This window comes from Osmerus mordax, chromosome 14 (genome assembly GCF_038355195.1).
Source record: "Osmerus mordax isolate fOsmMor3 chromosome 14, fOsmMor3.pri, whole genome shotgun sequence".
NCBI classification, from domain to species: domain Eukaryota; kingdom Metazoa; phylum Chordata; class Actinopteri; order Osmeriformes; family Osmeridae; genus Osmerus; species Osmerus mordax.
In genome coordinates this window covers 10,839,092-10,853,222 of record NC_090063.1, presented here as the reverse complement: position 1 = coordinate 10,853,222, position 14,131 = coordinate 10,839,092, and the positions used below count along the sequence as shown (strand labels likewise).

At 41.2% G+C, this 14,131-nt stretch overlaps 3 protein-coding genes across 4 annotated transcripts; 2 read left to right on the top strand and 1 right to left on the bottom strand.

The window, feature by feature from the left end:
• Positions 1–1,287: 1,287 nt before the first annotated feature.
• Positions 1,288–5,870, top strand: map9 (microtubule-associated protein 9). Its single transcript, XM_067250803.1, has 13 exons — positions 1,288–1,362; positions 1,720–1,813; positions 1,902–2,447; positions 2,667–2,887; positions 3,135–3,246; positions 3,391–3,458; positions 3,580–3,650; positions 3,862–4,024; positions 4,171–4,260; positions 4,362–4,523; positions 4,662–4,807; positions 5,018–5,153; positions 5,289–5,870. The coding sequence occupies exons 1-13, from the start codon at positions 1,288–1,290 to the stop codon at positions 5,406–5,408; spliced, it is 2,004 nt and encodes a 667-aa protein (XP_067106904.1). The 3' UTR covers positions 5,409–5,870.
• A 186-nt stretch (positions 5,871–6,056) lies between these two features.
• Positions 6,057–7,711, top strand: LOC136956832 (extracellular superoxide dismutase [Cu-Zn]-like). Its single transcript, XM_067250843.1, has 2 exons — positions 6,057–6,375; positions 6,681–7,711. Exons 1-2 carry the CDS (start codon positions 6,362–6,364, stop codon positions 7,333–7,335), a joined length of 669 nt encoding a protein of 222 aa, XP_067106944.1. The 5' UTR covers positions 6,057–6,361; the 3' UTR covers positions 7,336–7,711.
• LOC136956831 (coiled-coil domain-containing protein 149-like) lies at positions 7,709–14,048 on the bottom strand. Of its 2 annotated transcripts, none has more exons than XM_067250841.1 (12): positions 13,913–14,048; positions 13,224–13,385; positions 13,104–13,142; positions 12,871–12,978; positions 12,599–12,715; positions 11,402–11,574; positions 11,182–11,254; positions 10,907–10,991; positions 10,545–10,692; positions 10,262–10,338; positions 9,301–9,423; positions 7,709–9,162 (listed from the first exon to the last, which is right to left on the bottom strand). In XM_067250841.1, the coding sequence occupies exons 1-12, from the start codon at positions 13,961–13,963 to the stop codon at positions 8,546–8,548; spliced, it is 1,773 nt and encodes a 590-aa protein (XP_067106942.1). In that variant the 5' UTR covers positions 13,964–14,048; the 3' UTR covers positions 7,709–8,545. The 2 variants fall into 2 exon arrangements, with proteins under 2 accessions (XP_067106942.1, XP_067106943.1); XM_067250842.1 differs by having other exon boundaries at positions 7,709–9,159.
• Positions 14,049–14,131: the final 83 nt, after the last annotated feature.

Sequence of the window (14,131 nt, the reverse complement as noted above, 5' to 3'; positions counted from 1 at the left end):
ATATTGGAGTAAGAATTCCTGAAAAATGTTCACAATGACATTTTAGAAAGGCAAATGCAATGAAATTGGTGCTACTGCAAATATCACAGAAGATTAAGAATCACCCTCATTTCACAGTGGGCCTATAGCTGCTTTTTAAACTAAATATATGTATGATAATGGGCACACATCTTTCTAGTGACTTACAGATCTGTGTTCTGCTTTGCAAGGAAGACTATATTTTAAACCCAAGGTCAATTTACCCTGCATGGGCTATAGTATGCATGACTGAAATGCCTTTCCCTGAAGCCGTAGCCTTTGTGCACCAAAGAAGAGATGTAATTTTTCTACATTTATATTTTCCAGTCTCTTCTTTCTTTTCTGTATATTCTTCTCCATCCATCCCTCTATTTTGTTCTGTCTTATTAGCTCCAGCAGTAGCTGTAAAAATGCTGAAAATAGTAAACAGAAAATGAGTGGAGACAAATGAAGCATGTTTTCAGGTATTGCATAACGCTTTTTACAGATGGCAGGGAATCGGTGCTGATGCCGGAATAATTAGAATGTGTATGCCTCAGTCCTTCAGTGTAGCTATAGTAGATGAGCTCGCTGAATAAAAGTGGCAGCATTGTAGGGAGGGGATGGTTACTATACACAGTAGTTGTAGTCCCCTAATCCCAACTATTCCCACTTAACAGCTTGTCTGTTATTGCACTCTGTGCATCCTAAAATAGTAAATGACAGGGACACAGAAATAACAGCTGGATTCTGCTATTAACATGACTGGTCTGTGTGCCTCCCCCTCTTTAGGTTCAAGTACATTGTATGTTTCAGATGTTCCGTGGTGTTACTCCCCCTTGTGACGAGGTTGAGAGCAGACAATCAAGATGCATGATCATTCCACCGTTTTTCTTAATTTTTTCAAATGTATTTTCAATTTAAAGTGAGATTATTTCATTTAAGGAATGTTTTCATTTATTTTTAGGTAGTGGACATTATATAAAATATGTATCACCAATCAAGTTAACAAACTATTTTTGATCAACAGATTTGGGGGATTTTTGTATGTGCACACTACAAATATTCTGTAGGTCCAACTGCTAGCTCTGCTCAAAAGAGTAGCATGCAAAATGTCAGAAAGGAACATGCGCATGTGCAACAGACGGAAAAATAATGACCTGGAAGTGTTTAATTTGCCCCCGTTTCCATAGGTTACTGACAACACATTTGGTCAGTGAGTTAGCTAGCTACACAGCTTGATATTTTTGTCGAATAGTATTAGCTGCTGTTGTTCTTGGACCTCTTGGAATGACAGATAATTACTTCAGCACAACTTTGGCACACTCAAAAAGCCCAAAGGTATCAAGGAGAACAACTTTCCAGGTACAGCTACAGCTAGATAGCGACTGAAACTAGCTACGCTAGCGTAAGTTAATGCTACTATAGCTACAAATGTATAGCACACTAGCTAATGTTTCTGTCGAAGCAAGCCAAAAGCCTATTAAATATAAAGTTAACTCAGTAACTGTAGCTACACACGTGAAGCTATGTGAAGCTAATATTATCCATCTACTGAACTAGACTATCCAGCTTATGTAATAAGTGCCTTCGTAGAAAATAGATAGTAAGTCATTCACATTGTAATGGCTTTGTCCATGGCTTATCTGGTCTTTAGCTTGATCTTTAACTGTCGACCTCCACACACATTAAGAACATAATTAAAAACATATTTTTTTATAGGATGAGCTGGAGGCTGCTGTGTCTTGCAGAGCGAGGAAAAAGTCTGACCAATATTCCTATTCAGATGACTTTGATGATGATGGTGATGAGGATGGTAAGAATGATTATAGTTGATCCTGTCTTAATTTTTGTTTACAATACTATGTCAAAACCTGTCTGATAAATTTGTGCGATGTCCACAGATGTTCTGAAAGAACTTCTGAGTTCAAGAAAAAAGCGTGTGGATGCATTTAAGGCTGGGAAAAGCAAAGCCAAAATCAATGACTTTCAGCTGTCAGATGATGAGGGAGAGAATGAGAGACCGAAGAAGGTGTCGTTTATGAAAACTCGGAGGGTGAACAAATCCCCTTTACAGGATGTGGTGCCAACGTCCCCTGACAATGGACAGACCGACTCCACCATTGGAGACAACACCACCTCGCCATCACAGCGTCCTAAAAGCTCTCGACATGACAACAAGGAGTCCAGAGCCTCAGAGAATCATGACTGGGATTCGCCTCTTTCCTCAATCCTAAGGAAGAGTCCATCTGAAGCCAGGTTAGGTAGAACCTCAGAGAACAGCCAGTGGGATTCTCCCTTCCCCTTGCCCTCAGATGGAGTGGAGGTGGAGACTCCGTTGCCCCTGTCTTCTGAGAGTAGCGAGGAGAAGAAGGGGTCAGTGGTTGGAGAACAGAAGCCACCTTCTCCACAGCCATTGGCTGGAGGAGTAACACACACATCTCTGGCAGGTAAGAGTCTGTTTTCCAGCCTATCTGTCTGTTGTTTTTGATTGACCAACTACGCCTTCATTCTCAACTTTTGGTAATAGGCCTTAATGTTCCTTTTAACGGCACTATAGGTAAATAACCGTTTGGGCTTTGAAATGCAAGATAAAGACACATTTTGAATATTAGTACTGTTTCAAAGTATCAAAACAATAGTTTCTTCCTAAATCTTGTCAAACCCAGATAGTTTGCCTGAGAATGATCCTCCCAGACCCAAACCACGTTCCAGGACTGTTAAAATGAGCAGCCCGCGGGCTGAGGAGAGGGCAGCGGATGCTGCCTCCCCGGACAGCAGGGCTCCTACTTCATCTGTGTCCCTCCCCTTGTCAGCCTCCGATATGGCCAGCAACAGCACAACCTCATCTTCTGGCAAGCTGTCTACTACTCGTAGCCACAGTCCACAAGTGAGTGAGGAAAATTCTTAAAATGTTGGATCTTTTACCATTTTACTCATTTAAATATGTTCAATATTTGTTTGTTTTTATAACACTGATGTAAGTTGTGCCATGTTGATGGAATTAGTGTGCCATGTTTTCTTTTTATATGAATAACAAAACTTAAGATGGTTTGAATACGGTTTTAATACGTGTAGGTTGCTACTTGCCCATACATTGATGTAAGGCAAGAATATCTTACTGTTTGTTAAAACAGGGCTCTCAAGGAGACCACTCAATCTCATCCAAACTTACCAAGTCCTCTGCCTCAACTAGAAGTCAACAGTCACAAGCTCTCTCCAAATCCACTGAAGACTCTTGGAGTAAAGGTTATAAAAACGTCTGTTTTTGTGTGTGTTTTTATGATGATATATAAAATGATGAGAGTCAATTAGGATTTCCATACACTTGATACTAAACTGAAGATATTTTTTACTAGTGTGTTTCACATGATTTTCATTGATATCTCATAGATGGCAACATTTCAGAGGACATTAAAGACCGGGGTGGAAAGTACTCCTCGTCATTTGAGGAATTTCAAGTAAGTTATTCCATTATTTGATTTCAAAAGGTACAGAAAGTTTGCATTTTACTCAAACCAAACCACCAGTATTAATACAGATTGTAATATTGTGTCTTTTGTTTACTGTTTTTCTGTTCAGGAGGACTATGTGGTTCCCCTAGAACCTACTACCAGCAGGTTGAGTCATATGAGTGAAAAATCTGATACCAGGTCAGTTGATACATTTGATTACTTGTCTTGTATCTTGTATTATTGTGTCTTCTAAAGAAACTGATTGTTCTTTGGCACTCACCACTCTGTTCAACTGTCTAGAACATCTAGTCCCAGATACAGATTACAGTATATGTATTCCAGAATTGGGTAACTGAAGATTTCTTTCTGTCCCTCTATTGATACCCCTTTTTATAATTTCAACACTCAGACCCTCAAGCAGCCAATCAAAAGGCATACGGAAATCCCGGAGCGTGAGCTCCTACACAGTGGAATCCAAATACTTGGGCTCGCTCAAAGTCCTGGACTGCAAGCTTCCCCTGAAAGAGGCCCAACCAGAAGCATCTGATGCCCTGAGGGCAGCCATATACCAGGTCAGAACGCAGGGTTTCTTTGATAGATGTCGTTGATTGATGTCATGTCAGTACACCCAATGTATGAGATGAACAAGATGGCGGTGTAAATGTGCACCTGACCGTTGTATTTATTGGACTGGTTTTCGTGTGTGTGCAAACAACAGGAGTGGCTTAAAAAGAAACAAAAGAAATTGCAAGAGACCATGAGGTTGAAGAAACAAGAGGAACAGTTAAAGGAAGAAAAAAGGAAAAAGGTGAGGTTGCATTGTGATGAAAGAGCATTCCATCGAGAGTTCGAAGGATAGTTTGTGTAAAAAAATGTGCACATATTTGCATGTCTTCCATGTGACCATAGGATGAACAAACTAAAACAGAAGATGCCAAGGCTTCTTATGAGGCTTGGAAAGAAAATAAATCAGAAGTCATCAAAGCACAAATCAAAGAAAAGCAAGAAGCGGCTCGAAAAAAGCAAAGAGAAATTGATGAACAAGAAGAGAAAAAACAGTCATCTAAAAAAGTGGGTATTGTGCATTGGTTTTACATGTAACACAACTTGTTATTAAGCACTGATATTGAAGTAGGACTAACAGGATAATGTTGTGGTGGAAACGGCAGTGTTATATGGGTGCATTCAGTAATGGAAGGACCTTTGTAGGTGTTTGAGAAGTGGAAACAGGAGCATGATGAGATCCTCAAAGAGAAATACAGGAAGCGGAAGGAGGCTGAAAGTAAAGTCAAGCAGAAGGAAGAAGAGAAGGAAGAGGAGAGAAAAAGAGAATGCAAATCTGCTGTTTCAAATTGGTACGTGTCAAAAAAAAGACATGGGATTCAATATGGATTTCATTTTAAAAAGTGTTTCTGATGTTGAAAACAGCAAGACTCCTTTCATATTTGTCAATGTCACATATCATACAGCATGTAACGTGAACTGCATTGCCATCAGTCACCAGAATGTCTCAAATGAAAACATTGATCTACAGGATTGTTCTATCCTCTCCTGAAATGATACAGGGATGAAAAAAAGAAGGATGTTGTCACTGAGAAAGTGAAGATGGAGCGAAGAAAACAGAAGATTAAGGAGGAGGAGGAGAGATATGAAAAAGAAGAGAGAGACGGGATGGCCTTGGAGATGTATGAAAAATGGCTGGTATGTACACAAATATATTACTTAGTAGTACTTATTCCATGGGGAAATGGGGTTATAGACAATAAGATTATAGAGTGCATTTATAAATAGTTGATAAATTGCCTTATTTATATGTGTTGGTACTATTTCCCACAGCTAAGGAAAGAACAACAACAGAGGAGACAGAAAAAGGAGAAGCAGATCCAGGCGATCCTACAAGACGAACCACCTCCTCCCTGGAGTCCGCCTAATAAAACAGTACCATTCGGAAAATAGGGATGCACTTGCTCAAATGTTGTTGCTCAAACTATTTATACTCTTTTTAATACTTTCTAAATTATTAATGTAGTTTTGCATACAACAGCGGTACTTGAAAATTGCAATTTATTATGATGGTAGATTTGTTCCTATTTGTGGCAGATGTATAACAATTGCCTTGTGACAGGTTGTGATAGGGACTGTTTGTAATGACATATTTCTTCTCAACAATTAATTAGCAGTTTTTACAATCAATCCAAAATGTTTGTGTTTGAAAGAAAAGAAAGAAAGAAAGAACATTTTTTCAAACCAAAGAATGCCTGTACACAAAATGGCACAATAATCGCTTTGCAGACAATAGTCATTGTCTGAACATAACATTGAGATGATCACAATAATCTAGAAAGAACACAATATGAGCACCTCATGGTGGATTATGCAATTTCAAAGAACAATAAAAGTTTAACGACATTCAGCAAGTAAAAATCTTTAGTGACACATTTTTGCTACACAAAAGGAGACACTATTTACACCGTAGACTATTTAGATTATTAATATATTGAAAGTAGGCCTACTTGAAACGTTGGTGAATACACTGTAGCTTAACATAGTTTTTACTTCTGACGTCTTGTCCTTTTATATTGTTTTGCTGTAGGCTACCCATTTCACTATCTTTCTAATTTTTTGGTGGACGTTTTCCGACTATAGCCTATTTACTGACCTTATCCAACTATTGGTACCTTATCTAACTATTGATAAAAAAGCGGGGTCAAGAAGCAGAATTGGTAACAGTAATCGCATATCAGAATCTCTTTCAAGGGGTCTGCTCCAAACTCAGCCAAACTCCGGATTTGGGTGTCTGTGTGACACGTTTAACTCCACCCACAGGTTACGTGTGCTGTCGACACAAACGTGAATAAAAAATCCAAATTGTTCTGTAACTGTTACATAATTTCAAGAAGAAGTTGTATATGTCGCCTATCAAGTAAGTTAAACATCTCACGCAAGCACTGACCTTTTTCTTAAAAAAACGTTTTCATTGACTTGTTTGGTCTTTAGCTGCGACATAGATGCGCTTGTTTTCCTCAGATCCGAGCGCGACTCTTGTCAAAGATGTAGGTACTGTAGGCGAAACATTTGGACTTTTAGGCATTGTTTGCTAGCATGAATAACCCATTAAAGTACAATGCACAGTATCACCTCAGAATCTTGACAGGATTATGAATGATGTATATGAATTGATGCTCAGGATTTAAGTATTAATTGATGTATTTAACTGATTTCTTATAGGGCATCGGCAATGCTGCGAACCACAAAATTGATGTGTCTACTGGCTGTGTTGTTGGGTTGCCAGGTGTCTTCTTCCACCCACACAGTTGGAGCTGAATCAGAGGCCATAGCACCGCCAGAGGTCACGGAGTTCAATGGGACCCTATACGCTGTCTGCAAAATGAGACCCAGCACCAAGCTGGCTGAGGGTCTTCCTAAGGTGTATGGTCATGTGCTTTTCAAACAGGAGTACCCAGCAGGGGCTTTAAGTGTCCAGTTCCATCTTAATGGCTTCCCTGGTCAAAGCAGCCAGCCCAGAGCCATCCACATCCACCAGTACGGCGACTTCAGCGATGGGTGTGATTCCACGGGTGGACATTACAATCCCTACAGGGTCCCTCACCCCAGCCACCCAGGGGACTTTGGAAACTTTGTAGCAGATCAGGGGAAGATCCACCAAAGTGTTGGTTCCGAGGCCACCCTGTTGGGGGGGCGGGCGGTGCTGGGGCGGGCGGTGGTGGTCCACGAGGGGGTGGATGACCTTGGGCAAGGCGGAGATGCAGGGAGCTTGCTCCATGGAAACGCTGGAAGGAGACTAGCCTGTTGTTCCATTGGGATTTCTACACCAAAACTGTGGAAGAAGTACCAACAACGACAGCAGAGAAGCCGGGGCTAAGGGAGTAGAGTAGAAAGTAATTTTGGCACATGGTAAAACAGATATTGTATAACACATGCTTTTAACTTCTTTTGTTGAAATCGTGCACAGAGGGCAGTGAGGGATGCATCTGGTGTGGATCTAAAGTCAATATAACAATGCAACTTATTGTCACTGCAGTTATTCACATAAAAACAAACTAAAAATTTTCTCTGAATGTAGTGATCTTGTGACCAAGTGTATTCAACGTGTCTCTTGACGAGGTCTGGTCTGACCAGGTATCCTCTCTATACCTAAACATTTCATTAGGCTTGTCTTAGTGTCTCATTATGTTTATTTAGTCATTTCACTTTTGTAGGTGATTTCAGTTCATTGAAATAAAATTTACTAAAAGTCAGTTTTGTAAAAAGTATTTATTCTGCAGGAAAATACATTTCAAGCACGTGGAGGGCTTTATGCTGTCGCCCCACTTTGTACATCATTCTTTTGTGTTTGCTTGTAGGAGTGTTGAAACTGGTGCTCGATGATCCAGACCATTTGACATGACTGTGTAACATTCAGTGCATATTGTTTTTGTTTGTAGACATAAAATATTTTGCTGTGTGACTGACATGTTTCTTATCTGAACAGATTAGTGACAATACACAAAGGTAAGTTTCAGAGGCTAGCCTTGATATAGAAGACATTTGTCACAACTGACTGACAATCAAGCAGTGTTTTACACACAAATGAATGAATAGCATCATAGTACTACCTTTTGAAAACACAAAGGAGACATTCTGAGTGTTATACGTAGTGTTAGAACAAAATATTTGGTCATCCCTTCCTATGGTTTGAAATGAAAGTAATAACGTAGGATACAGACAAACTAAATTGTAAAATAAATAGTCTTGTTCTACAATTAACAGTGGAACACCAAACTAAAATAAAATGGTATATGATTGGTGCATGCATGCATTTAGCTTTAGTGAGGCTAACTCATCACAATAAATATTAATGTTAGACTTGGGTCTTCAGCTCACATTGAGACAAAAAGGAAAACTGAGAATAACAAAGTTCTTTCAACTGGACTCCTTTTATAAACGGCTGCCACTTAGCCCACAGTGCATTTTAATGTCAAGAGAAAAGCGAAGGCTTATACCCAAAGTAGCACATTAGCTATTGCATGGTGTACAGGCCACCTGTAGTAGTATTTAAGATAAGTGTGGAATTACAGCATCTCTGTAAACTATCAAGCAATGTTTTCCTTCTGATTTGGAAGATCTGGGTCTGAACTGTTGGCTATTCCAGATTCTTCCTCATTTGACTGCTCATGTGTTTCATCTGCCAGCTGTGCCCTGTAGTCTGGAAGTTTCTCTCCCTCATGGACCAGAGTGTTTTTGCCGGGAGAGCTGAAGGTTAACGACGGAACATCTGCCTCTTCTGTCGCCAGGCTTTCGTTACTGTCAATCACAACAGACCCCAACCCCTGAACGTCTTTATCTGCCCATCCTCCACCCTGGTCTATTGAAGGTCCTGATTGGTGGATAGTGTCTGAGGTGCGGTTTGTTTCGACCTCTGTCTCCGAGGAAGGAGAGGGAGCCCTCCACCCAGCCTCATCTGATTGGTTTGTTGCCAAATCAGTGACATCATTTGTACTCAGGTATTGGTCGCTTGTCTGACCCTCAAGGTTCGTCATATCCGCCTGAAGGTTGTCGGTGACCTCCTCCACAGTGTGTGGCGTGTCCTCACACACTGTTGAGACTTCCTTCTTGCTGCTGTCGCCTAGCAGCCCCTCCGTCTGGCTCGGCACTTCTGACGTACTGGGCAGATCAGTCAGCCCCCCCTCAGTTGCTGCACTGCCATCTGCTGGAACAACACAGAATGGTCACAGAATGAAAATGAGTCCGCCAAAGAGTAAGCAAGGTCATCTACAAAGGAACACCCAACAAGAATGTTCAATAACAAATGTTTGAATTATATCTATATATTCAGCTTGTCCTTCACCTGTATAGGACTCCACGTTTACTTCTCGCTTCACGCTTACTTCTTCTTGGTTTTGAGGGTTTGGTGACACTGGCTGCTCTCTAGGTTGCTGGACTTCGTTCAGGATGATGGCGTCTCTTCCTCCTTATACAAATCATTATCAGAAGCTTTTTTTGTCACACAGAAATCTTAAAAAACAAGTGGCATCCAATGTCAAACAGTCTTAGATGTCTGTGTTTTGGGGAAAAGATGGGATGCTATTTAGGTATACTAGATGGCAGCCAGGACATGACTGAAATAGGTCTACTGATGCGCTTCAATCAAACAGAATGACAGCCCTACCATGTCCCTGAGTTGCATTCCATTCTCAAGAACAAAAAAAATTTTGACTGAAAATTGAGATACTGAAAGGTGCATTCATGCACCATAACAATTTGGGCACAGGTTTTAGGTTACTGAGACAGGACAGCCGCAGCATTATGGCTTATGTCTTCATGACTGGCACGATAATTATATAGCCTGAAATGTAAGTCTAATAATTTTTTCTGCAATGGCATTATACTATAATTCTTGAGAATGGATGCCTACTTATTTCAAGATCTGAGGGCAACAGTAAATCAAAGTTAATAATTGATATACTGGTGGGATGGAAATAATGGAAACAGGAAGAAATGTGGTAAGTAAGTTGAGAGGAAACATACTCCCAGACAGTCCAAGACATACATTGTATGTCAAGCCTACAGAGAGCATGGAAAAAGAATAGAGAGACGACAAACTCAGTGAAAGACAGAACAGCAACAAGAATTGAATCAACTCATTTTCTTCTTAACGTTTCAGTGGAGGCCCAACACAGTCTGAGGTATGTAGAGTTTCAGGAAGCACATTTATGTTTCAGTGTCCAATTTCCATGTCAACAAACAAAGCATGCACACTGACTGCTTATTCATGTCAAGTGGTGTGTGGCAGGCAGGCAGGCAGCTACCTGGCAGACTCCACAGCCCAGACACCTCCAGGGTCTTCAGCTTCTTCTCCAGCTCTGCAACCCGATTTCCCAGAATCCTGTCCACAGTGGGAATGATTTATATGAACAAAAGAATTTCAACACAAGCTTATAAATGTGTAGTTTATGTGCACTTGTGATGTACAAGACAGAATGCATGAAATGCGTTTGCTATGTTGGCCACTGTTGCGTATTAAGGTTGTTTTTCCTGAGGTAAATCTGATAATGGAGGCTGGTTAACTCAGTCAGGAAAGAACAGTCATACTTGTTAGTCTGGCGTTGGTGCTGAATCACCATGTTTTTCTCATGGATGGTTTCCAGCAGTGCTGTGGCCAGGGACTTGAGGTCTGAGATGGACTGGGATGTTACCGGCAGACTGCAGCCGTTCTCTTCCGATAGCAACAACTCCTGAACTGTACATGAAAGACAAATAATGTGACAACAAATACATTATCTGTGGTGTAAAGGTGAAAAGCTGAAGGTGGCAGCTATGAATAACAATATAATAACATGGGGAATGACTGTACCACAGCAAGTATGGGCCTTAGACATTATGGGACATGTGTTAGTGTTTGACACCAGTGTAATTATACTATGTGTAGGTATTGAGTACAGTTAAACAATTACCTTGTTTGGCTGAAAGCACGCCTGTGAGTGCGCTACTGTTGGATTTTCCATACATTTTAGCATTCTTCTTACTTTCCAGAGCACTCTAAAAAATGTGAAACAAATAAAAACATTACACTCTTGTAGTTGTGAAATTATCAATATGCCAAATTCCTAGGAATATCCACCTACAGTAGAATTTCAACCTATACTACAGTATAATGTTGGTGATCATCTCAAGACAGAACTGTAGAAAATCCCTGTGATCTCCAGTCTCCATGTCTCCAGTACAGTACCTTGTATTTCACAACATTTGTTTTGAGCATGTTGACTTCCTCCTGCAGCTGTTTGTAGCGCTCATGTAGATATCTGTAAGTAGAACAACATCCGCTCACTCCAAGGACACTTCCAACACAACAAATCGCACAAACAAATCCACTTACAAATGTAAGATAAGACTGTAGTGTGCATATGCAAACAGCTTGAGCTACTGTTTAACGCTGTCCTCCCTCTCACCTGTTCTCCATGCAAAGTGCATCCATGTCCAGCATCCCGGTCTCAGGGTTTCCCAGGATGTGGTTCATCTCCCGGTTGAGCCTCTGGGCCTTCTCCTGGAACACCGTGCGCTCCGCTCTCACGTCATGCAGCTCGTCCGTGAGAGCTTTCATGCTGTGTTCCAGCTCCTCGTTCTATGAGACACGAGTCAGAGGGAACTAAATATTACAGTGAATGCATTCGTTCAACCAACCTCGCAAAACAACTGTTGAATTACTTTATAATAATATAAATTACTTTATGAGTTTGCCATGTTTTGTACTTCTGTTGTCTTTAATTGTCCTAACCCTAACTTAAACCTGCAACCAAACTCAGAACTGTTAAGTCTAAAACCCTTTTGCTACATGTCATCACAGTCCGGGCTCTGATTTCCGGTTCACCCTTGTGTTTCCTGTTTTCCTCTGCCATTCTCTGTGTGAGTGTGGCTCCAGTGATTCAGATCATGTCTTCCACTCCACCTATTCAGTATTTGCACCTGCCTTCAATCAACTCATCAACCCCATCTCCTCTGGGTCTACATCCACTCACCAGATTGTTTGTTACTGTATACACACGCTCAGTTTAGTTAGAGGCCGCTCTGCAGTGATTTATAGTCTGGTTACTAATAATTATCTCCTGTTGTGCAGTTTCACTCTCTGGTCCCCATCTACCCTCCTCCCTCCCTACATATCCTGTCTGTCTGCCTACCTGACCTGCCTGCCTACCCGGTTTGCCTACCTATCCTGCTTACCCTGCCCATTCTTCCAGCCTGGCCAGGCTGTCCACTACTCTCATAGTCCTTCATTGAATCATTATTTGATCCCTTCATCCTGTGGGGCTTTTTCTCCTGCATTTGGGTCCACTCACTCTGTCACCCCGTAACACATGTAGTCATAGATAGTAACCCAATTAGCTAGCATCCAGGCCATAGCTAACTTAGTCTTAGACCAGTGGTTCTTAAACCTGTCCTCAAGTACCACCTGTCCTGCATGTTTTAGAAGTTTCCCTGCTCCAACATACCTGATTCAAATAAATGGGTCATTATCTAGCTCTGTAGAAGCCTGGTAACGACCATTCATTTGAATCAGGTGTGTTGGAGCAGGGAAACATCTAAAACATGCAGGACAGGTGGTACTGGGGGACAGGTTTGAGAACCACTGTCTTAGACCCATCATGTACCTGCTCCCTGGCTGTCTCCAACTGCTGGACTAAGTCCTCCCTCTCATAGGCAGGGAAGTGTCGCGCCCCAACCTCTTCGTCCCCGAGTCTCTGTTTAGCAATGGTCATCCGTAGAAGCTGAGGTGGGGTAAACATGGTTAGGTCACTTCTATATCCTGTCAAGATTCAAATGCACTAGTGGTGCGACAGATTACACGCTGTTCATTCAAAGTAGCGTGAAAAGTACAAGTACAATTCCAGTATGTATGTCAATGTTGTTAGTTTTAGGTTACCTTATTGTCTCCTTGGGCTTCAGCCAATCGCTGATTCATTTCCTTGACCTCGTCTGACAGCTGCTTACTCCTGTCTTTAGAGTCTCTCAGTAGCTGGGCCAAATTCACCTGCACAACATGAGCGCAAGTTTCAATGTCTGTATGAAGACATTAGTCAACACACAGAGGCTAGCCAACAGTGTTGGTCTCAGTCTTCAGCTTAGGTGACGCTTGTGTGCTTAATAACAACTCACTTGATTCCTTTTCTCAGGTGGCAAAGTGGGATCTCCATCCTATATATAAAAACATGGTTAGTTTTTGTAGATGAGTCTGGAATCAAGAAATACATAAAGCGATGCTAGATGTTGCCTTACGATTAGTTCTCTATATTTCTTCTTCAGGCCTTGGTGTCGTTCCCGTAGCTGGTTGGCCATCAGCTTGTACTGGTCTCTCTCTTGCTGACAAGTGTCAAGCTCTTTGGACAAGATCAAGAGGGCCTCTTTCTTGCTATCTAACTTGCGCTTACACACCAGAAACTGAAGGTATAAAATAAATAATTTTGAATAAATCAAACTGTCATGTTCGATTGTACATGAAAAGTAGCCAACAATAGCATGTAATCAATGTGAGCCATATCTCTACATGGGTTGTGAGTATTCTTCATATTTAAGACTACATAATCGTATAAAACCACACCATATCCACAATTTTGATTAAAAAATACGTAGCGACGTTGCATATTAACCCTTTCCTGGCAAAGAATCAGACGTGCGCGTGCAAAATGCGACACAGGTGTTGCATTTGACCCTATGGCATGACTTTTGTACCACACAAAGACTGCAACTTAGTAAATAATGTGTAAAATACTGACATTACCTGCTTAACTAGAAGCTTTACATGTATTTCCCTATCGTCCAAGGCTAGCTAAGGTTAGGGACAAGCCAAAGGACGGTTATTTCTGAACTAGCTTAGCTAGCAGGGTAAGCAGTGCATCATTCATTGGCTCGATAACGATAGCTCAGTGTTCCCTGATTCCTTCATCTTCGACACCTTGTTCACTCACCTCGCTGACCATACCCTGCCACTCACTTTCGCTTCTTCTTGAGGTATTCATCTTGTTTGTTGAACCAAACGTTTTCACTAATGTCGTGTAAGTAATGTAATGTGTCGGGAGGCTAGCATCTTGTAGTCTATTTGATTCAGCATAGGCAAACACTTACATAGCAGGCACAGACACTTAAATTCTTCACAGGTTGCACAAATGACCAGATTCATATAACAC

Bases quoted from the DNA above. Each gene is read 5' to 3' on its own strand.
- map9 (XM_067250803.1), top strand. From the start codon at position 1,288: ATGACAGATAATTACTTCAGCACAACTTTGGCACACTCAAAAAGCCCA. The intron at 2,448-2,666 runs GTAAGAGTCTGT...TGTCAAACCCAG, and splicing joins AACACACACATCTCTGGCAG to ATAGTTTGCCTGAGAATGAT. The intron at 5,154-5,288 runs GTATGTACACAA...TATTTCCCACAG, and splicing joins AGATGTATGAAAAATGGCTG to CTAAGGAAAGAACAACAACA.
- LOC136956831 (XM_067250841.1), bottom strand. From the start codon at position 13,963: ATGAATACCTCAAGAAGAAGCGAAAGTGAGTGGCAGGGTATGGTCAGC. The intron at 12,716-12,870 runs GTAACCTAAAAC...ACCCCACCTCAG, and splicing joins AAGCCCAAGGAGACAATAAG to CTTCTACGGATGACCATTGC. The intron at 11,575-12,598 runs GTACATGATGGG...CGTGTCTCATAG, and splicing joins TGGAGACAGCCAGGGAGCAG to AACGAGGAGCTGGAACACAG.